General features: G+C 40.2%; 2 protein-coding genes and 2 non-coding genes across 4 annotated transcripts; 3 read left to right on the forward strand and 1 right to left on the reverse strand.

The window, feature by feature from the left end:
* Positions 1-1,568: 1,568 nt before the first annotated feature.
* On the forward strand, positions 1,569-1,641 carry trnat-ugu (transfer RNA threonine (anticodon UGU)). The gene has a single exon. It is a non-coding gene; the product is annotated as a tRNA-Thr (tRNA).
* Positions 1,642-2,279: 638 nt separating this feature from the next.
* trnat-ugu (transfer RNA threonine (anticodon UGU)) lies at positions 2,280-2,352 on the forward strand. The gene has a single exon. It is a non-coding gene; the product is annotated as a tRNA-Thr (tRNA).
* Positions 2,353-7,146: 4,794 nt separating this feature from the next.
* Positions 7,147-13,123, reverse strand: sec61b (SEC61 translocon subunit beta). The gene is made up of 4 exons (XM_015357315.2): positions 12,984-13,123; positions 11,786-11,883; positions 10,998-11,102; positions 7,147-7,541 (listed from the first exon to the last, which is right to left on the reverse strand). The coding sequence occupies exons 1-4, from the start codon at positions 12,984-12,986 to the stop codon at positions 7,454-7,456; spliced, it is 294 nt and encodes a 97-aa protein (XP_015212801.1). The 5' UTR covers positions 12,987-13,123; the 3' UTR covers positions 7,147-7,453.
* A 147-nt stretch (positions 13,124-13,270) lies between these two features.
* On the forward strand, positions 13,271-17,573 carry alg2 (ALG2 alpha-1,3/1,6-mannosyltransferase). The gene is made up of 3 exons (XM_015357314.2): positions 13,271-13,660; positions 14,924-15,227; positions 16,239-17,573. The coding sequence occupies exons 2-3, from the start codon at positions 14,925-14,927 to the stop codon at positions 17,136-17,138; spliced, it is 1,203 nt and encodes a 400-aa protein (XP_015212800.2). The 5' UTR covers positions 13,271-13,660; position 14,924; the 3' UTR covers positions 17,139-17,573.
* Positions 17,574-22,190: the final 4,617 nt, after the last annotated feature.

Below are 22,190 nucleotides of genomic sequence, written 5' to 3' on the forward strand. Positions count from 1 at the left end.
GGCCTAGTGAAGAAAAATTTAAAGGTACAGTATAAATAATGGGATCAACATGCATGACAGAGTGGTATTCTGGTTAGGTCTACAGACAAAAAGACTCCATTATCGCTACTTTTCTTATAGACTAGAACAAGATACCTTTTCTGTTTCTGCTTTTATGTGCCTCCGTCAAGTCAGGGGTATAGATGTAGCATCCAGGATATCCACACACCTGAAGAAGTCTCCACACCTGAAAGGCTGTGTCTCTTTTCTTTTCCTTTCATCACGGAATACATTTTTACCTGCTCCTTTGCAGACTGACTACCTACTCGAATTTGTCCAAAATAGCTTAACAGCATGGAAACCGCCACAATCTCAGGGTCTTTTCTATCTAGAAATGACTAGCAGAATCTTATGTGAAATCTTCCATGTTAACAAAATGAGAGGTAAAGAACTATATACAAGATCTCAAGATAATATGAATAAAAATGAACTTATTAGTACATCCATTCATGCAGTCCAATTTTAACTACATTCTCCCCTGGCATTAAATAAAAGGTAAATACTTTTGGGCTGAAGAGATCTGAAGCAATTCCTGTAAGTTTTATGCTGACCCTTCGTTGTTTACTGCTTTACGTAGTTGTATAATTGTGCCAGAACCAGCTGTTTCATTGTTTACACCTCACTCAGAATTGGAGTAGTCCTTTAGGCTCTTAAGGTTGTTGATGCTGTTTTCCTGGCACTCAATCATCCATCCAAATCTACTTATCCCATACTTCTGAGATGTTCACCGTAGTGTTTTCAGATCAGAAAATGTAAAACTCTTAGTCATCACCTTCAATCTGAGCAGACTACAGACATTAGTAATTGTGCTCTATAGAAATTCATCCTGTTTTATATTAGGAGGGGCAAAACGCTGGGTTGCATTCTGTCTAAAGAGAACATATTGTTTTAAATCGGCTTTCACTGGCTTATAGTTGGATCATATCATACTCCTGGGATCTGGAATGCTTTCAGTATGAAGGGCACCTCATTATAAAAGGACAAGAACAGATGGTAGAAAACCAGTAGTTTCTGTACAGTGTATTCAAAATTAAAACCACATGTTCTTTAAGACTCATGCAACCAATGTGCCAAATGTCTCCTCATTTGTGTTTTCATACGTGTAAACATGAGCAAAATTGTGCAACATATGTTTGCAGCAGCTTCTGCAAATGGACTAAAGGGTGCTTTGGTAAAGCACTGTGCTGAATGGTGGCATTTTTTGAATGAAAAAGACTCTCTGGATGGCGATTTACTAAAATGCTGATCTAACAACTGCTTTAGCAGCACTCGTTGCATTCATCAGCAATTTCTTGGATGATACAAAGAGCATTGCTGTGTTTATTCTAAATATAATTATAATTATTTATCTGGTACAAAAGAATCATAACAAAACGGACAGGTGAGACCACTGTGCAGTCTGTATCCTGACACTACTCACAGTCTCTCTGTGACAATGAAAGTGGTGATGTGGAACTCACCCTGGCTGGCACACCTTCACCTGGGGTGTGTGCCTCATACTTCCTGACAGGTAAACAGCAGGTAGGACTGGCTCCATAGCTCAGTGGTTAGAGCACTGGTCTTGTAAACCAGGGGTCGTGAGTTCAAACCTCGCTGGGGCCTGCTGAAATACTTTTTCTTCACATTCTCCCATGTAATTCAATAGCAATAAAAATGTAAAAAAGAAACATTGCTTTGTCATATTCATGCTGAAAGGTTGCGTGATTTGGAAAGCGAAAATATAGAATATTCTGGTTCACGTTCATTATTTATTATCTTGTTTCCACATACTGCTCTGCACCAGACTCTTGGGTCTTACAATGATGGACAGTGAGCACTGGCTTTTGCTCAACAGGAGGCTGCAGACAGTGTAGTAAAGGAGCAGAGTTTGAGGAGCTCTGCTTAGCTGCCTGCGGTCTCAAAGAATATGGTAGTGCCATATGGACCCATTGACCCCCTCAGAAATTGGTAGATCCCCTCAAGATACCGGGAGATGTCAGTGTCCTTCCCATCTCACTGTGACAGGTACAAGAGTGACACACATCAGGTTTGACCCACACAGACACATCTCTCCAAGCTGCTGTTCTAGGATGAGTGATATTTGCATTCACCAGTGACAAGAGAACTTCCTCAATGACGTGTGTTTCAGCTATACCGTGTCACACTGACAGCAAAGGCAGGGACATGTGATGCGTAAATATACCTGTGGGTATGTGGGGTGTGTCTTCATATTGTCTGACTGAAGCCCTAGGGGCAAGCGAGGCTCCATAGCTCAATGGTTAGAGCACTGGTCTTGTAAACCAGGGGTCATGAGTTCAAATCTCACTGGGGCCTTACATTATGTCATTTTTTACAATATGGTAAGGACTGTAGGCCCTGTACAGGGACCAAGGAAGAAAACCTGTTCCTTTGAGATCCTGAGGAGGACTGGAAAACCACAGTTTCAGAGGCAGGATGGGGTAAAGAGACATGGAATACAGGAATTGGTAGGCTTGGAAGGACTCTTATTGTGCAAATTTAGCCCCACCAAGCACTTGCAGAATGAATTGATTCAGAATGGACAATCACCCTTTAAAGACGTTTTTTGATAGAGATGTAATGGTAGAGTCATACTGATTGTAAGATTGGTATACAGTAATGTAATTTTTAAACAGCCAGTAGCCGTATCACCCTGCAAGTCACAACAAGCAGCCCACTGAAACTAAGCAGGTGTGAGCCTGGTCAGTACCTAGATGGGAGACCTCCTAGGAAAGTGAATGCTGCTGCTGGAAGAGGTGTTTGTGGAGCCAAAAGGAGTTTGTGTGGGCCCTAATGCCCTGGTATAGTGACAGGGTCACCATACTGTAAAAACACACCATCCTTTGTATGAGATGTAAAACCAAGGTCCTGATTCTCAGTGGTGATTAAAAATCCCAGGGTGTTTCTTGAAGTTCAGTAGTATTAACTCTGTGTCCTGCTCTTCATTTACGTTGGCCTTCTAATAATCCCCATCTATGAACTGGCTTCATCACTCATCACTCCTCCCCACTGATAGCTGGTGTGTACTGGCACACCACGGCATCATCCAGGTGGGTGCTTTGAGCAGATATCCAAAATAAGTGTTATTTAAGTGTAAGGAGTGAATATTACTATGATTATTGTGGAATAATGTTTTTTTTTAAATGATTGCACAAGACTGTCAAAAAACCTTTCTGTTACTTCAACTTTCTCCAGTGATTAGGAAGTGAAACCTCATCACAGCTGATATTTATGCACAGCATGCTATCAAGTCTTCTTTTGTTTTTCCAATTTATTACTTTTTCAATGGTCAATGGAAGCCTGAAATGATCACAGCCAATCTAAGTGCTACCAAGCCACTTTCTCAAAGATAATTGTTTCCAATGATGAAAATAAAACTAAATGATTAATGGCTCAGTGGGATTTCTTTTGTTTCTAGCATGACATTTTTGGAAGTTTTTCACCAGTGCATGATGGTTGATCATTGTTGTCCCTGTGTCTGGAGAGCTTTGTCTGCCTTTTTAACTCTGCAAAAACAAAAGGAAAAGCTCAACAATACTCATGCTGGAGATAAGTGGTGAGGACAGTTAGAATGTTCCTCCATTGCTCGCTCCATTGCTCGGGCACCACCGTTATATATGTTTCTGACACATGCTGAGTCCAGTCAATATTAAATTCAACAATGAATTTTCATCTTTTCCATTTCATTAACTCTGATTTGCAAGCCACTCATACAACAACAACAATATTCAATAGAACTATTGGCACAGAATTATCAGTTGCTAATTGTACAAATACCGGCAAAACTTCATGCCAAGATCTCTGCATTTCTTCTGGTTACTTCTGTTCCCTGTGGTGATTGTCTCAATGTGAAGAATAAATGTTGTATGTTCACATCCTATGGCTAGGACCCCACCCACTGTTAGGATGTCAACCACTTCCTGGAAGTAAATCCTGTCATAAAGTCAAGGTCTAGGTAGCACACAATACTCCCTTATTTTTCAGGACATTGTTTTTATCCCTCCTCTCATCCTTGTAGTCTCTCCGATTCTGAGATGCTCCTACTTGTGTACTTCGTGTAGCATAAACCTGTGTGAAACCGGTGGTGTCACCTGCCTTGAAAATTACATTGTGTTATTTCTTGTTGCTGCTTTGCCAGCCCGAGGTATACACATACCACACATTGACATTGACAGGCTAAAGGAACTGAACCTTTTTAGCCCTGAGCAGAGAAGACTGCAAGAGAAGCTAACCCAAGTGTTCAAAGTCCTCAAAGACATTGCCAAAGTTAACCAATTGGACTTCTTTAGAATCCAGTGAAATTGGAGTACACGGGTAAAAAATACCTAGAATCACCATTAAACCTGAGAAAAATCTTCGTCTGTGTTGGCGTGTGGTACAGGCTACCATGCAGTACCGAGGAATCCATAATCCTGTATTCTTTCAAGAAACAGGTGGATGAAATATTTGGGCCTGGTTGGCTAAATGACCTCCTTTCATTTGTATCCTTTTTAATATACTACAATATATTGCAAATTAATGCAAGATTTACTAACTAGTAGAACTACTCCAGTGTCTTGAGAAATGCAGCTATTCATTTTAGCATTTACTTTAGGAATGTCCAGTCCTGATCTTGGAGAGCCAGTGTGTCTGCAGGGTTTTCCACATCTCTTTAAGCAGCAACACTTGAAGACCTGGGAGAAACTGTAAAATCAGTCCAGTTAAGTGAGTAACCAGGTGATTCTGCTCTTTAACAGCCATGTCGAAGTGAAAAAGTGCAGACACACCAGCCCTCCAGAACCAGGACTGGATAGCCCTGATTGACTGGAAGCTGTGAAAATGATCACGCTTGGTTAGGCTCTGTAGGATCCTTCTGGATGTTGCACATTGCCCAAGCACAGACTGAACACTTTGTATAAAAGACTCTCACAAAAATGAGCTCATTATTCTTATGCCTTTTTTTCAAGACACCTTCTGAGGTACTGTATCATTTAGTCATTATGTCTGTTGGAACAATATACTGTAAACAGCCAGCTTTCCTTCCTATGAGATGAGCATCTTCCCATTAAAGAACACGTCATAAACAATAAAAGGTGAAAATACCACTTTGCAATCAAATTATTACACAGCTGTTTGTAACAGGTGATCACTTTTTTGTCAGTATACTACATAACACACAAACAATTAAACAATCGTTAGATTAGGACACCACCATAATGCATTCAACTTGCCCAGAAGCCCTTCTGGTCCAATTTGTTCTTCTAAGGCAGGTATAATTATAACAAGAATACATGATAAGAATAATACAATTCCTTATGCTAATAATAATCCCAGTACGCAATACTACAGATCAGATATCGGTGGGGAGAAGAGAGTGATAAAGCTAACTGATAGATGGGAATTATTAGGAGACCATGATTGGCAAAGGTAAGGGGGAAATTTGGCCAGGACACTGGAGTTATAACACCTCTTCTCTTTGTGAAATTTTTAATGACCTTGGTTTTACATCTCATCTGAAGGACATCACCTTTTACAGTATAGTGTCCCTGTCACTATACTGGGGCATTAGGACCCACCCAGACCACAGGGTGAGCTCTCCCTGCTGGCTCAACTAACACCTCTGCCAGCAGCAACCTTAGTTTTTTCCTGGAGGTCTCCCATCCAGGTACTGGTCAGGCTCACACCTGCTGAGCTTCAAGGGACAGCCAGTTGTGAGTTGCAGGGTGATATAACTACCAGCTTGTATGTCTAACTTGCAAGTATTGCCCTGTGAGTAATGTGAAAAAAAGGATGTTGTGTCATCTGTCATTTGATCCCAGTAATCAATTCTGGATCAATTACTGAATATCAGAGACTATTATGAACACAGTTCACCTGGAAACAGGTACAGGTAGAATTCCCTGTTCCCGAGAGGGAATTTGAGAAAACTAACGCTCATAGTGGACACCCGGAGCCCCACACGTCCAGTGTTACCACAAACAATTCTTTTGTTGGGGGAGGGTTTGGCATTTTAAGCATGCCGATCTTCTTACCTGGGTATCACCACTCAGGCAAGTGGCAACCTTACTGCCCTATTGAGGAATGGAACAGCTGGCACATCACTGAGGTGTTTTCTGAATATTTTCCCTATAAATCAAGCATTAGCAGATCAAACCTCAAAGAGGTCTTTATATAGTCAATGTTTTCATGGTGTAGGTGGTAGGTTAGTTTTGATTGGACTCATTATGTGCAGATCAGGGACAAGATGAACTGGACTACTGTATTCACCATGGGTTCATTGTGAAACATTTCAGCAGAAATGCACATTAGTGGCTAAGGCTCTGGACTTGAAGAAGGCTACTAGTTCCAGTTTGAGAGATTGCTTTTGGAGCTCTTATGCAGCATTTGTGCAGTTTGAAGCCATACAATACAGATCTTTATAAATATAAATTGCTTTAGATAAAAGCATCAGTCAGTTAAATTACCAGTCCTAAACAAAGCATACAGCATGATGAACAGAGAGCATGTCTTCCTGTAGTGTGTATGATTTATCAAAGTAAAACCCCTAAATCAAAGCATACAATTTATGGCAAGTGAAATACAATCACTCCTACCATACTTAAAAGCTTAAATTTGTTTGGAATTAAAAACCTTAAAACAGACTTTTCTTGAAGGAAGTCACTTACATTTGAGAAGTGTTTGTTTTAATGACAGTTGAGAAGGTTTTAACATGTTTTCTATACTACATAGCCCACCTCTATTCCTGCAGGTTTCATAGTTACGCTAACGCGGTAAACTGGGGGATAAGAAAAGCAAATAATTCAAATGAGTAGATTAAGAGGTTTGCTATGATGAAAGACCTTGCCAATTAGGGCACATATCAGACAGCGCCACAAACTACTCAAAAGAAGTCCTCTAGATAAAATAAAAACGCAAGAAGGTGGGATGGATGAATCTCAAGAACTGAAGGAAGAGCTCAGTGACATTCTTGATATTTCCCCACTGTTAATTCATAGTGTATCGTCCGTGTAAGCATGCGCACATAACCATTTCTTAAAAACAGGGATTTATAGAAATCTACATAAGGTCTATTTCTTTCTGCTACCAAAATAGTTTAAATGTCTGTAACCGTTTTCAATGAAACATACCAAATTAGGAAGAAATGTTTATTGTATAGAAATACATAGTTTGTACAGATGATGTCCACAAATATTGAATTTCTGTGGACAAAAAGTGAGAGAAACTAAATTAATATTGCAGGGAAGCCTTTAAATAAAAACAAATCATTCCAATAAACCTTCTCGCAAGCATGAAGTGTTCATGGTGGTAGTGTTCATTACTCCGCTTTAAGCTCATTTGCGAAAAGTGACACTGGTTTTTCCAGTCGGCGAGTTAGGACTACAGAAAGGTTTTGGTCCGGGTCTGGTGAGTTAAGAAGCCAGGTGGAGAGGGTGCTCGTTTATGAGCGAGTGTATTTCCCCCAGATGTGCAGCATGAAAACTGATGCAATGAAGAGGAGACTCATGACCAGCACCGGAACAGGGCCCCTGCAAGACAGAAGACATACAGTTCAGTGGGCATTTCAGAACAGCTGTGGTCACCTCACCTGTTCTCCAACTCAATACAAGTGAACTCTTAAAACCAGACGAATAATCCAATATGTTCAACAATAATGACCAGAAATATATAATGTAGAGATGCAGGCAAACTATTGCCTATTTATCATTGTATTAAATATTACTAAAAAATAAATTAAAAATTACTAAAAATAAATATTACTATTTATCATTGTATTAATAAAACATCATGTTACTTTGGACCAGGGATGAATGTTCAGACTGCATGGCATCACTGAAACTATTGAAGTGGACATGAAGTACAGGCAGCAGCAAAATAACTGCTTTACCAACTCAGAAAAAGAAACAAAAACTCTAATTAGACAACATTCCACACAGCACTATAGGTCCTGGACATCCTGATCACATTACATATAACTGACCTAGTTAACCTGAACTGAACTAACAAATACTGATGCACAGAGACACCTAGTGGTAATTAAAAAGCTTAACCTGTGCAGCCCTCATAAAAAGAGGAGAAAACAGACATCAGAACTGAGATCAATATATCAGCTCTGCAGAGACTAACAAATACAGTACTGGCACCCTTACAATTTTGTCAACTGAAATGAAGAAACTGATGGAAACCAGAAGTTTAATAGAAAATATTTCAAAATATTCTGTTACCTTTCACCAGTGAAAAAGTATGCAGGTCATTTTAGGTTGGTCATGACGACTGCTGTCCGAATGAATGAGTGGCCTCTCACACTGAGGTCCCATCTCCAATAAGCCGAACAGAAAAACCTTCAACATCAACACTTTTGTCCTCTACTGCCATCAGACACCCTACAGGTGAGTGGCAGGTAGGACTAACCAGATTCACCAATGAAGATGAACTACTTATTGCCAACACAATTGTGTATCAAGTGGGGAAAGATATCAAAAAAGACAAGAGCGCTATTTGAAAATGGTGAGCATGGGCTAACCCATGCAGGGAAACTCAGACTACACTTATATTTTATATACACTATTTTAGTTATATCTTTTAAAACAGGACCAGCTTCTAATAGTGATGAAATGCAGCATTTTTCAGCTTTCTCCATGGACATTACAAAGAACCTGATGTCCAAGAACAGATCCGTATAAGTTCCTCTTCCTATTACACTAGAAGAAGGCAACTTCGCACCCTAATGAGGGCCAACAGTAGTAGTTTTATATTAGAGGTATGACATTACAGAAGTGTTCTTAAGTTACCTTTGTTATGCTATGACCTAATAGGTTTAGAACTGCAGTTTGGTTATGAATAGGCTTCCCAGTAGTGGCAGCCTACAGTGTTATGTTTTGTACAAAATGACCTGTTCAACTCAATTAGAAATATGCCACACTATTATATATGATAAGAACAAAAAGCCTTGGGGCAAACAAAACAACTCACCTTTATAAATTCAATTTTCAGTCATGAGCCATATTCACCTGTAGTTCTAAATGTGCTAGCATAGCTATATGTCCATGATTGTATACATTTTTAAAGTTTTTTTAATTTGACCTGGTTATTAAGATCTCAGTTTCTCCAAAAGGCTTTAGATTTTCAATTGCTAAGAATAAGATTTTAACTAAAAGAAACCAATATATGTGTAGTGGGAAACCTATATAGATATTTCATGAGCAAGGACCTTGTGTTTCTGACTATGAACAGTTCCAGCTGTTCCTTTGTGTGGAGTGGTACCACACATATTCAATACTCAACACGCCCAACATCTTTCATCGCAATCCTTTCAGTGGCAAAAGCAAGATCTATATAAAAGCAAAACTACTGCAGAGAACACGATCTGAAATGCTGTTTTTCTAAAAAAATGAATCCTACAATTGTACTAACATTAAGAGGAGCAGCAAATCACAACAGTGATTTTGGAACAGCCAACAAACCATGTCAAATTGTAGTTTGGATATTGAATGGCTTAAATTAGGGATGAGCAACACTAGTCCAGACAGACGCTAGTTTTCATTTCACTTTATTGAATTTATTATTTGAGCATCTCATTTTCCCTTAACTTATTAATTGAAAAGTACCTGTAAATCCTGCAGTATTCTAGTTCTTGTAGATTGGAGTTGCTAGTTTCTGGCTTAGGCTAAAATGTCATGTTACTTTTCTTGCATTTGCCCTTTAAATCATATTCTTTAGGTAGAAGCCTGCAGTACAGTCAAAATACAAAAGCTAAACTGAGCATATTCAGTTTTCTTCAACTGTATCAGCAATGCAGTAATCTTTAAATATAAGTAAATAGTAGCAAAATAACAGACCAATAAACAGAGAAAATTATATTATCATTGGAAGCATGATAAAGAGTTACGAGTGCCCAGATAATTAGCTAATTTAGAAATGGAATAACTTGTGGTCCCCCGTGTGACAAGTTGCAGTCCTGGTCACTAAGCACACACTTACAACCTTATGATTACCAGGATCTTCCTCTAGACTTTAATTGATGTGACCTTTATTCTCTAATTAAGCTTTCTGGCAGTAGTTTCCAGTAAAGTACAAGAGCTCATTACAGTGTTTAAGGCATCAATTAACAGTAAATCAGTGGGTACTAAACATCTGTGTCGCTGGGGCAGTTTAAATCATTCATTTTAGACATTTTCTAAATCACAAAAAATAGCAAAAAAAAAGGGGCACTTCTTAAACTTGTTAAGAAAAGACTGTTACACTGCTCACAGCTGGGTGGGGCCAGGGTATCCTACCAGATTTAACAGATTTTTTCTGAGGTGCCTACAGCAGACAAACCCACATGACGATGGACTGCAAACACAAAAAAACCTGGTACAGCATGCTTGCTCTGACATCAATCAAAACTGAACACCTTGCAGCTGCTGTTCTTATTTTCTTAGCTAAAAGGTAACTCAATCATTTGAAAGGCTGGGTTTGGAACTTCAGCGATTTTTGCTCAGAATTTAAACCATGTAAGCAATTACTTCAGACCCAGTTTCCTTGGGTTGTGTTCTCCATCCACATGATGACAACCTTGTACAATTACTTTCTGAAACTTGAGAACTTTTCATGAGCTTTAAGTACTTTTTTAGCAACCCCCCCCAACCCAACCAAAACACATGAGGCGTTTCAGAAAGCGTACTTCATGAACCACTGTGGGAATCGGCAAACTACAAATATTCCCAGGACTGCGGGAGAATGATCAAAGCACCATTACAAGGGCTTGAAAGCTTCTAAAGAAGGACACGCAGCAAAACTGGCCCGTCCCTGGTTCTAGTCCTCGTGGGAGACTGGAACAAGCCACACCGCCCTGCTGTCAAAGCCAACACCTGTGTCCCTTTAAATAAACAGCTGAACAAGAGCCTCAGATCAATGGGGTCCTATAGCGGACCAGGTAAGCCACATGGCTGTCCTGGGCCTGTGTGCTTTCTTCCGTCCCTGTGTAGTCAGCAAACACTCACACTTTCAGCCCGGGCGAGTCCTCGGTGTAGAAGCGCCACATGCCCCCGGTGCCGGCGGAAGTAGCCCCGCGCCCCGCGCTCCTCGTGCCACTGCTGGTGGCTTTCCTGCACAAGAACACATTTCAGCGTCAGAAGAACAGGCTGTGGATCTGGAGTACAGCTGAGCCAGTACACTCACACAACTGAAAGGGCGACTTCCCCAAGAAGATGTGCCTTCATATATATATATATAAGTGCTTTACAAGTAATGTGTAACCCTCACCTGGATGTTGCAACTGCAGTCAAACTGTGCCAGTACGCATCAGCTATCAGTGGGGTGGAGAACATAGTAATGAAGCCAATTAAAAAGAGCGGGCCATTGATTGGTGAAGGTCAGGGGGAAATTTGGCCAGGATATCAGGGTATAACTCCACAACTCTTTTTGAAAAATGCCCAACGATTTTTAATAATCAGGACCTTGGTTTTACATCTCATCCATAGGACAGTGCCTTTTCTTACAGTATAGTGACCCCATCACTAAACTGGGGCATTAGGACCCACACAGACTGCAGACTCCCTACTGGTCCACACTATCACATCTTTCAGAAGCAACCTTAGTTTTTCCCAGGAGGTCTCCCATCCAGGTACTGACCAGGCTCACAACTGCTGAGCTTCAGCGGGCTGCCAGTTGTGCACTGCAGGGTGATATGGCTGCTGGCTACATATACAGTACAGTTTATTCAGCTATACAACAGCACTGTTGTCACTTTTAGTGCACAAAAGGAGTCAATAACCGTTTGTGGCGTTACCTCTGTCTGACTGTGGAGCCTGCAGCTCTCGGGGCTACTGCTTTGCTGGGAGAGCGACCAGAGCCGCCGACACTTGTAGCACTTGCAGCAGGACCAGGCTGAAAAAAACAGAGAAGTGTTAAAGGTATTTTCATGCTTCTGTTAGGACAAAGTACAAGAGCAACCCATCTCGGACCTGTTGCAACATACTGATTGTTAATTTTAACTTTAATCTGAAACGCCACAGGATAAAAACAAATACTAATGAGATGAAAGAGGAGTAAATACAGCCCATTTTGTACCTAAGCGCACTGATAAGTGCTACTGATTAGTAGATAACTAATCTCCATGACAACTGCTACTGGGATTCCTGCCAGAAAGTGTGCATTTATAGTATTCCAAATCAATAGATTGTTTTTAAATATGATTTATGAGGGAAGGTCTGAGAAAACACCAGGAACAAAACGTAACTGCGCTTTGCATAAACTGGTGGAGACCTATCCCCCCCCCCAACTGAAGTGCAGCATGCATTGGCAATTAGAAATCTGCTGAGTCTCTAACTTGTATCCCATCTAGACTAATATTTCTAAATGTGGACTTCTCTGTGAACCGCACTCATAGAATATATCACAGTAGCCTTAAAAGAAGGGGGACAGGAAAGCTAAAAGACAAACACGCCAGTGCGCCGAAAGTAATTTAATGTCTATGTTAGCAATTTTACCTAACAGACATAATCTGTCTTCAAAACACTCTACACCCACATCATGCAAACGTTACTTGCTCGTTGTTTTTCTGTTCTGGGCAGGGTAATTTCCACTTTCAAATCAACTCCCCAGTTGCAATTCTTTTTTTACATTCAGGGCAAAAAAATAAGATTTGGGACCAACGCCGATTATAGCAAACCTATTTAGCCCACATTGGTTTAACTCCAACCAACGGTCCGCACATGAAACAGCCACGTCTGCACATTCAAGCGAACGATATTCAGTACGAGCATAACCTCATTACTGCCAGGAGCATTTCGTCTTAAACCAACACAACTGCCGCTTAACAAGTTAACACTGGATTCTTTTCTCTATGCAAACAGCCAGATCACAATATAAACCTCACCAGGAGTTCCAGCGTACCAAGTAAAGAACTGTGACTCCATTAACCCTGTCTTACTTTCCTTTCATCAAAAGAAAAAAATGCGCTAAATAAACCAAAGCATCATACTCACCATGTTTAAGTATTCCCTGAAGATTTATTTAATGTAAACTGTATTATCCTTGTCACTAAAGGTGTTCAGATCCAGAAGTCGCAACACTCACTCGCCTCTCCTACTTCAGAGCACCAGATGAAGAGGAAATCTCATAAAGATGACGCGCCGCTCAACAGGCCACGACTGCACCGCCAAGGCCCTCTTTGTTGTCTTGGGCGCCGCCTGAGTTTTTGGAAAAGATACCACTTACTGTTTACATTTAAGTAGGAAATGTACAAACTCTAGATCTGTTCTATAATCATTTTTAAAAAATATATATAGTAGCCCTTTTTTCTTTAATGCTACATAGTTTTCAGTTGAATCCATATTTTTCGAGTCCATCAGGCAACAGCTAAGATCGTTACCCGGAATAAGATGATGTGTCCCTCTGTAATAGCAACTCCATCCACAGGAAAGACACTAACCGTGATAAGTGAAACTGGAGCCGTTTTGGCTCTGACTATAACGTATCCTTTTTATTATGTCTACAGAATACTTGAGCCAGAATGGTGTCTAAACATGCGTAGTGTCTTATTGCTATTTCCAGTAAAGACTAGTAGTTGTACGAGGATGGTTATGTGGGATTTGATGCCTTTTTAAAAGTAAATCTCGTTTGTTTCAGTTTAATTCATAGGGGTTAAACTGTGAAAGAAAAGGTAAGATTTCTTAAATTATTTAACAAAATACAAAAGGATATGCATTTATTTTTTTTATTTCTGTTATTAACGGAGAATTGTTAAATGCATCAGATTATATTGGGATAAGTGTGACTATGAAGTGCAATTTCATGTTGTAGTGAGTGATAGTTACCCGTCCTTTATTGTTTTGTTTTTCACGTATCAGATACTTGGATTAATTTTCCAATATTTATTGAATAATTGTTTAGAAATACAGTGAACTGTAAAACATATACTGTATAGTACAGTATACCTATGTTAATAAAGTTAGGTCACTGCAATAAATGAACCAAAAAAGTTATTGTGTTCCAATTAAATTATTTTATGTTTATCGTTGCAAATAATTGTACTGTGAAAAATGTGCCATTGAGTCATGATATTTCACTTAGTTCCAATAGAAATTAGTATAATATTAAATGGTCTGAAATAGTTTGAAATGTTCACCATTGGAATTCCACTGCTAACCTGATTACCTAATGATCTAGAATGTAAACTTTCTTTGATGTGATGCTTGAATACACTGGCCTCCACTGGCTTTCAAAATGTATACGTCTCAGCTTGGAAACTAGGTCCACGACTTTTAGACCCAAATAGAAACTAAGAGGGAGCACATTTGTAAGTGAATTTCTCCATAAATAACTCTTTGTATGAAGAGATGTGTGGAACACACTATCCAACCATGTTGTTGAAGCTGAAGCCACTGCTGTCTCTCAAGAATCAGAACCAACAAACTTGGTGGGTTGAACAGACTTCTCTCATCCTCAGCCTCATGGCACGTGGATAAAATTGCTTTTCTTTCTTGTGCAGTTTTTATCAGGCCAGCTGCCTGTGTACGCTCACTGTATAAAAACCTCCCACATTCTCTTCCGCCCCTTGGCAGATGTTTAAACTCTGCAAAACGGTGCTTGAATAATCACACAGAGGTATTACATTCTGCATTTACTTTTGTCCTGATGCCTGAGCTCCATTCTTTGCTGCTCGACAGACGTCTTACAGTACGAATGAATTAAAATCCAAACGGTTCTTATCCTGCGGTGTTGTGTGACAGTGCAGTGTGATTGTATTGAATAAACCGCTGTCCATTATAAACATGTTTAGAATAGAGAGTAAAGCAATAAGATGTGACCCCCCTGGGAGAAAGGATTACTCTCTTTCATCTGTCCGCTGTTGTGACAGGAGAGTGTCGTGTCCGAGCGTCTCAGGGCTTCGTGTTTTCACTGGAATGTTGCTTTGCGCCTGCAGGATGGTGAACGTGGTGTTTCTCCACCCAGACCTGGGGATCGGGGGTGCGGAGCGTCTGGTGGTGGACGCTGCCCTGGCCCTGCGCTCCAGGGGATGTGGGGTGCAGCTGTGGACCGCCCACTACGACCCCCAGCACTGCTTCTCTGAGACCAGGGATCTGCCCGTGGTCTGTGTGGGGGACTGGCTGCCCACCAGCATCTGTGGGTACTTCCACGTCCTCTGTGCCTACATCCGCATGATCTACGTGGCACTGTACCTCGTCTTCCTCAGTGGGGTGGAGTTTGATGTGGTGTTCTGTGACCAGGTGACTCCTTCACCTTCCCTTTCTTACCTTACTGTCTTACTACCTACTCCTTTCAATAAAAGGTGTGCATATTCTTTAAGGTATTCAGTTATATGCAAAAGTTCGGGCACCCCTGGCCAAATTATATATTTCGTTGATTTTTTAAGTGAAAGGAAGTTAACACAACCTCTGCAGCGAACAAACTTAAACTTGACATATTTCTGCTAATTTTAATGCACAGTTACTACTTATTTGCTGAATGTAACGGATTGAAAAAAATAAAACGGTAAATGTGGCATGCGCAAGAGTTCCAGTTGATCCACTAGTGTTATTTTTTTGTAAGGTCTCGTTAGGCCTTAATCCAAGTCAGGGGATGACAATTCCAGAGCTTTATAAATTCGAGACTCGAAACCTAGTGACAAAATAGCAGTTGTTTCAGGCTACAAACTGGAAATTCAGTAAAGAACACTGTACCATATTAAAAAGAAATAGTGCTTGTCCTGCAGTGTTCTGTGACAAAGTACCAAACTACTGTCCATTATAAACACCTTTAAAAAAGAAAGTAAAACAAGGTTTTGATCCACCTAGGATTAAATCTTATTGTTTATCAGGTCTATCAAAATAGACCTAACAAAATGTTAAATTCATGTGGGGCAGCAAATATGCCATACCTTCCATCTGGCATGATTGAAGTCTCCTTATTACTAGATGGTTGTGATAAAATCAGTAACATGCCGTAGCCTTTTGCTGAGATGTTACTTCTTGCACACAGATCAAAGTAATGTGTGTTATTGTTTCACTAAGTAAGGATTAGAGTAAGAATCTTTGTTTTCTACCCTTGAGAAGACGGTAGATGATATTGCATGTTTACAGGTTATTCATGTTGTATTAGTATTGTTAATTGTTATTTCTATATGTAGTTAACATTTACTATTAGAAGCAGAGTTGATTGAGAAGTACCTCAGACCTTACTAGCTGCACACAGCAATGTCAATGGCCTGTGTGCCTGCTTTATGATTGTTTCCCTGCTAGGTATCGGCTTGCATTCCTGTGCTGCGACTGGCAAGGCGGCGGAAGAAGGTGCTGTTCTACTGCCACTTCCCCGACCAGCTCCTGACGCAGCGCCGCTCTGCGCTGAAGAGGCTGTACCGCGCCCCCATCGACCGTCTAGAGGAGGTCACCACAGGCATGGCCGACTGCGTGCTGGTCAACAGCCGCTTCACCGCAGGGGTCTTCAGACGCACCTTCAGGAGCTTATCCGAGGTGCACCCCGACATCCTCTACCCTTCCCTGAACTCGGTCCTCTTTGACGCAGAGCCCGAGGAGCTGGGACACCTGATCCCTGACAGCAAGACCTGGGTGTTCCTGTCCATCAACCGTTATGAACGCAAGAAGAACCTCCCCCTGGCTCTGGAAGCTCTGAAGGAGCTGCAGGGCAGGCTGACCTCAGAGCAGGGGAGGCGGGTCCACCTGGTGATGGCTGGGGGCTACGATGAGAGGGTACAGGAGAACGTGGAACACTACGAGGAGCTGAAGACCCTCTCCTCTCGCTTGGAGCTTTCGGGATGTGTCACCTTCCTGCGCTCCTTCTCCGACCAGCAGAAGATCTCGCTGCTCCACCACAGCACGTGTGTGCTGTACACGCCCAGCAACGAACACTTCGGCATCGTGCCTGTAGAGGCCATGTATATGCGCTGCCCTGTCATTGCCGTGAACTCAGGGGGGCCACTGGAGTCCATCGCACATGGGGAAACGGGCTTCCTGTGTGAGCCACAAGCACAGAGCTTCGCTGATGCTATGGAGAAGTTTGTTAGGGATCCGAGACTCCGGCAGGAACTGGGTGAGGCTGGGAGACAGCGTGTCTTAAAGCAGTTTTCTTTGGAGGCCTTTGCAGATCAGCTTCATACATACATACTGAGACTTGTGGAATGAGGTCACAACTAGCAAGCAGTCCCCCTGGTTTAGCTATCCAGGTGTTCTACAGAACGCAGAATTCCAGAGGTCCTGGTGTGGCAGGATCATAAGCACCAGTTGTCTGCGGACATGAACTTTACTGTTAAATCTTTGTACAGGTTTAAGAGGTAATGAAGCAATCATGACTACTGGGTAGGATCTGTACTTTACGCTAAGAGCAATGCACTGTGTAACACTGTTGTGGATGATTTAGAAATTTCACATCTTCTATCAAAAGGTAAAAATCGATATTTTTATTGTATTTCCTCATGATATGGAGTATATTTCCCCAGAACATGTGCATGGAAGAACATGTGCATGTCCAAGAAAAGCTGACCCTATCTTTGTTTTACAGAAGAGCCACTGATGCTTCCTTTGTAAATCCCACAATAAATTTTGAAGCAGATTTTCCCATGTTGTTGTCAAGTTGTTCATTGCTCTTGCTTCATCATTTTCCAGCGTTCAGGAGAGTAAGCAGTCCATTGAGACAGTGCTTTAAACTTTCATGCTGAAAGCGGCCTCGGCTCTCGGTTTCCCTTCAGTGCATCTTGTCACTGACGCAGTGAGTTACTGCTTTTTCTGCTTGGTGAGGATTTACTACTTCAAATCTGTGTGGTAAAGAGAATATTTCACATATGCATTCCTGTTTTCTTGGAGGAAAGTACTGTATGAATATACACGTACAGTTTCTTCTAAATGCCGTGTTCTGCATCATTTAACCTTCTTCATGCTTGTAGTGCAACACAAATCAAAAATCAACTGCTGATCATGTTTATGAAGTAAGCTAAGCCCTGTTAAAATAATAGCATACCACTGCACTGCAAGCAGACAAAGGAAATAGCCCCTACCTTGAAATTGTAGTATAAATGAATACTCTATTGTAATGTCTGATTAATCAATAACTAAAATAAATTATCATAACCCCTGTTTGTAAATGATTTTTTATCCAGAGAATATACCTGAGAAGGTAGTATAGCTGGAGGCACGTTAATTATTTGTTCTCTGGCACAGCTTTTGTGAAAAATAATTCAGGCACACTTAAATATTTACTAACGATGAATATACACAGTACACTACACACAACATAAACACACGCGGTAACTCTATACACATTTACAATGAAGTGTTCCAGAAGCCTGAAATCCCAACCACCCAGAAAAAAACCCAGACTGTTACCAGGTATTCAGACTCTTATGCTTGCAAAGGCCAAAGATAAGAGATAAGCTACCTTCTAAACAAAACAGAATTCAACCTGTTACATCTCTCTCTCTGTAAACTCGGATGCCACCAAATGAATGGGAACCCTATTATAAAAAAGCACTCAATCGCCAGGAAAGGCCATTTTTAACTGAGGATTCTGTTCACAGGAAATCAGAGTTCCCTAAAAACGACAAAATACAGTAGCGAGCTCTCTTAACATGATTCAAATACTTCGCTTCAATCTTGCCTTCCTGGGTGATCTGGAACAAGGAATTCTTACCTTGGATATCTCTCTTGTGGTCTTGTCTGTCCTCTTTTTCCCTACATTCTTAAATGATGTTTGTATTGACACTTAATCATTTACCCAGAATTCAAATTAAGGTAAACCAAGATCAACTTTAAGGTCACTGAATCTGGATCCCCTATATCTCAGCAAACCTCCCCTTTGCTTTGAAGCTGGAGATGTTTACAGTGCCAAGTATTACCCACTTTATCTAGATACTTAGAGACACTTACCAGTCACCTACCATAGTCTGTAACAGCATCCTTTAAGAAAACTCAGTAAACTTTTTGGGGATTAATTTAATGATAATTAATATAATTATAATTGCTTACACTTATATAGAGCTTTTCTGGACACTCCACTCAAAGCGCTTTACAGCCCCACCTGGATGATGAACCACTACACTCACCACACACCAGGTATCAGTGGGGAGGAGAACAGAGTGATGAAGCCAGTTCATAGATGGGGAAGATTAGGAGGCCATCTCCTAATAGTAAGGGCCAATGGGAAATGTGGCCAGAACGCCAGGGTTACCCCCTTTAAAACACTTAAGATTTGGGTAATCTTTACGGGAAGTTAAAAATCTACAGGAAAAAAAAGAGTAATAGCAATGTGTTCTTGTGTTGTGATGTTGTGATTAAAGTTAAAGTGCGATGAAAATCACTTGCTTGCTCACCTACTGGAAAGGCAAAGCCATATATATTGTGTGTCAGACGCTGAGCAGTGTTTCTCAGGGTATGGTTAACAAGGAAATTAATAGACAAATATTGGAGTCTTTATCAGTGCTCCAGTTCCCTTGCCATGGGTGATTTAAAAGTCTTGGCTGAGCGAGGATAATAAAGTGCCTCCTCGCACAGGACAGTCCCTCCAGGAGCCTGCGGTGCATTCAGCATTGGAGCTGGTTTCCCAGAGGGTGGATAGCAGCTCATAAAACTGGAAATAATTTGTGACTTGTGTGGATAATACATCCCTGGTCCAATCTGTTTATAGGCAGGAAAACTGGGCTGCTTCCTCTTAGCTCTCCCGCCTGCAATTATCTCCAGCTCCAATAAATTGCTATTGATTACAACTGAGATTAATATTAGCTTAATACTGACATATAGTACTACTTAAAATCAGAAATGATTTTTGGTCCTGGTAATGATTGTTAAATTGTAAATAGTAGCCATTAGGCTATTACAGTTTTTCAGAATGGCCCTTCTATTATATCAGTTAATTGCTATTGAGCACCTCTAAATATATTAAACTGATTATTCAGCATTATTTTTGCATTAGGTGATTATGCCCTCTTGCACTATCAGAAAAAAAAAGTGCAATCTGTCTTTTCGCAGGAGGTCTACATTGTGCTTGCCTTTAATTTTCATTTAAAAACTGCATGATATAAATATGGATTCAGGCTTTATCGGTATTTTTCACCCATTGACTGATTGGCGAACAGCTGGTAAGTTCTCATCATTTTTGAAGGAGGGGCAGGCGTTAATTATCTTGAGGATGTTCGTTAATTAGCATGCTGCTAAACGATCAAGAAGGGGAGAACGGCATCTTGTTTGTGTCTCCTCTTATGCTGCAACTTTACCCATGGGAGTAAACACAGGATTTTAATAACGATAAATTGTTTTTAGTGAGTCAGCCGTACATGAGCTGCGCTGATGGCGTTCAGGAGTCTGTGTGGGAAGCTGAAGAACAGTTGAGTGAAAGAGCGGTCCTTGCATTTTGTGGGACCTTTCTGCACGAAACTGCATTGTGTACCTGAGATTTGAAGTGGTACTTTTACAAATGCAATCTCCCAGTCTGAGCAAATTTTGTGCAATAACGCCTAGGTTCCTTTTTAAAAGAGTTTACAGAGGTTTCCTAAAACTGTGAATTGGAGTTGAAAGTAGCAGTTCTTTCAGAAAATGAATTAAATATGTTTTCACTAAATATTTGACTTGCTCCTATTTTATGCATTCAGTTGTTAGGGGACTATCTCCTATCATTAGAATTCTACTTTTATTTCCCTTACTGTGTAGTGTATCATTTGTTTTTAGCCACTACCTGGTATTGGTCTATCAAAATTCTTCTATAATAATAACCGTTTCAGTGCACAGTGTCTCCGAGTTTCAGCGTAAGAATTTCTGTAGATCACTGGCAGTTGAATTTGTTTATTTTAATTTCCTTTCACATTGGAAACCCAATTATACAGCAGAACATTTATTGGTGCAATGTGAAGAAAAAACTGTAAGAAATTGACCAAGAAACTGTATGTAGTACATTGAGTTCCTCACTGCAACTAGTCTCCGTTCTTTCTTGGTGCTATCATTATAGATAAGTTATTTTATTGCAAAATCTCCCTTAACAGGACACAAAACATGAAATAATAATGCGGCAAAAGTCAAGCAATTTCAGATTTTTACATCACTTGATAAAACAAAGCGCTGTATGGAAAGTAATATTATATAATGTTCACTTGATGAGTACAGATTGGGTACCCATGAGGTCTTCTGCTGCTGTAGTCAAAGAGTTAAAGGATTTTAAAGAAAGTTTTATGTTGATTCAGTCTGACAGATTACCTTTAAACAAAGCAAATCTGCATTTGTATTCATAGCTTGGCTTTTAGTGGTTTGTTACACGGAATACGTTAACAAATTATGGATTTCAGATTTTACTGCTTCTATAAAATATTCAAATGTATTAGCATATATCTCGTAACAGTTAACAAAGCTGTGTATTCACAGAAGGGAAAAAAAAACAGATGATTTACACCAGGCCCATAAAACAATCTCTGTGGGATTTTTTAATAAAGCAATCAATAATATAACATAGAAGTGTGTTATTACCAGATTGATGTCTTCAATAAAATATTATGTATTTATTGCTAGGAGGAGAAAAGAAGCATTGTTTGATGCGTTCTGTAAAATTGATGTTGCAGTTCAAAGCAGGAGGAAGTTTGGAATGCCAACACAGAGAAGATGAATCCAATCTCAATTCATATTCTTTTTCAGAGCTGTGTTCTGCTCATATCTTGTGCAGTATTTTGTATACTGTGTATATATGGATTTGTATTGCTCACCAAATAATTTCTGTCAGTGGATCGCTGACAAATTTGTATGACAGTCTGCTACGTTTTAACCAACTAGAGTGCTGCAAATACCTCAGTTGTTTAAAAAAATTGTAGTCAATCCAATGTTAAAAGCTTAAGTGGGAATTTGAGAGTTTATGTTCCCATTTGTGTTGTCATTCTGCTGTCTGTTATGGGTTGATTCTGCTATGTGATGGTATCATTATTTTTTAATGTGAAATTGTACTGTTTGTGTGTTTTTCGTACGTTTCTGTATGTGTATAACAGCTGCTGGGGTGCAAGACACATTTCTGAGAAATCAGACAATCGCATATTATCAAATTAATCATATTAAGAACCACCTGCAGGTGTTGGGATTGTAGGATTCCAGATTCATGTTTGGGGCAGTCAGATTATTGCACTGGATATCAAAACTGCAGTTTTGACAATCAGCAGTCAACTTGATATTCATCGTCAAATCACATCACTCAATTTTGTGGTACAGTATATG

The sequence above is a fragment of the Lepisosteus oculatus genome, chromosome 10, assembly GCF_040954835.1.
Source record: "Lepisosteus oculatus isolate fLepOcu1 chromosome 10, fLepOcu1.hap2, whole genome shotgun sequence".
Taxonomy (NCBI): Eukaryota; Metazoa; Chordata; class Actinopteri; order Semionotiformes; family Lepisosteidae; genus Lepisosteus; species Lepisosteus oculatus.

Coding starts and splice junctions, on each gene's coding strand:
- sec61b (XM_015357315.2), bottom strand. Junction 11,103..11,785: donor GGCTCCACAGTCAGACAGAG/GTAACGCCACAA, acceptor GTTCTTGTGCAG/GAAAGCCACCAGCAGTGGCA. Junction 7,542..10,997: donor GACTCGCCCGGGCTGAAAGT/GTGAGTGTTTGC, acceptor TCTGTCTTGCAG/GGGCCCTGTTCCGGTGCTGG.
- alg2 (XM_015357314.2), top strand. CDS start 14,925: ATGGTGAACGTGGTGTTTCTCCACCCAGACCTGGGGATCGGGGGTGCG. Junction 15,228..16,238: donor ATGTGGTGTTCTGTGACCAG/GTGACTCCTTCA, acceptor TTTCCCTGCTAG/GTATCGGCTTGCATTCCTGT.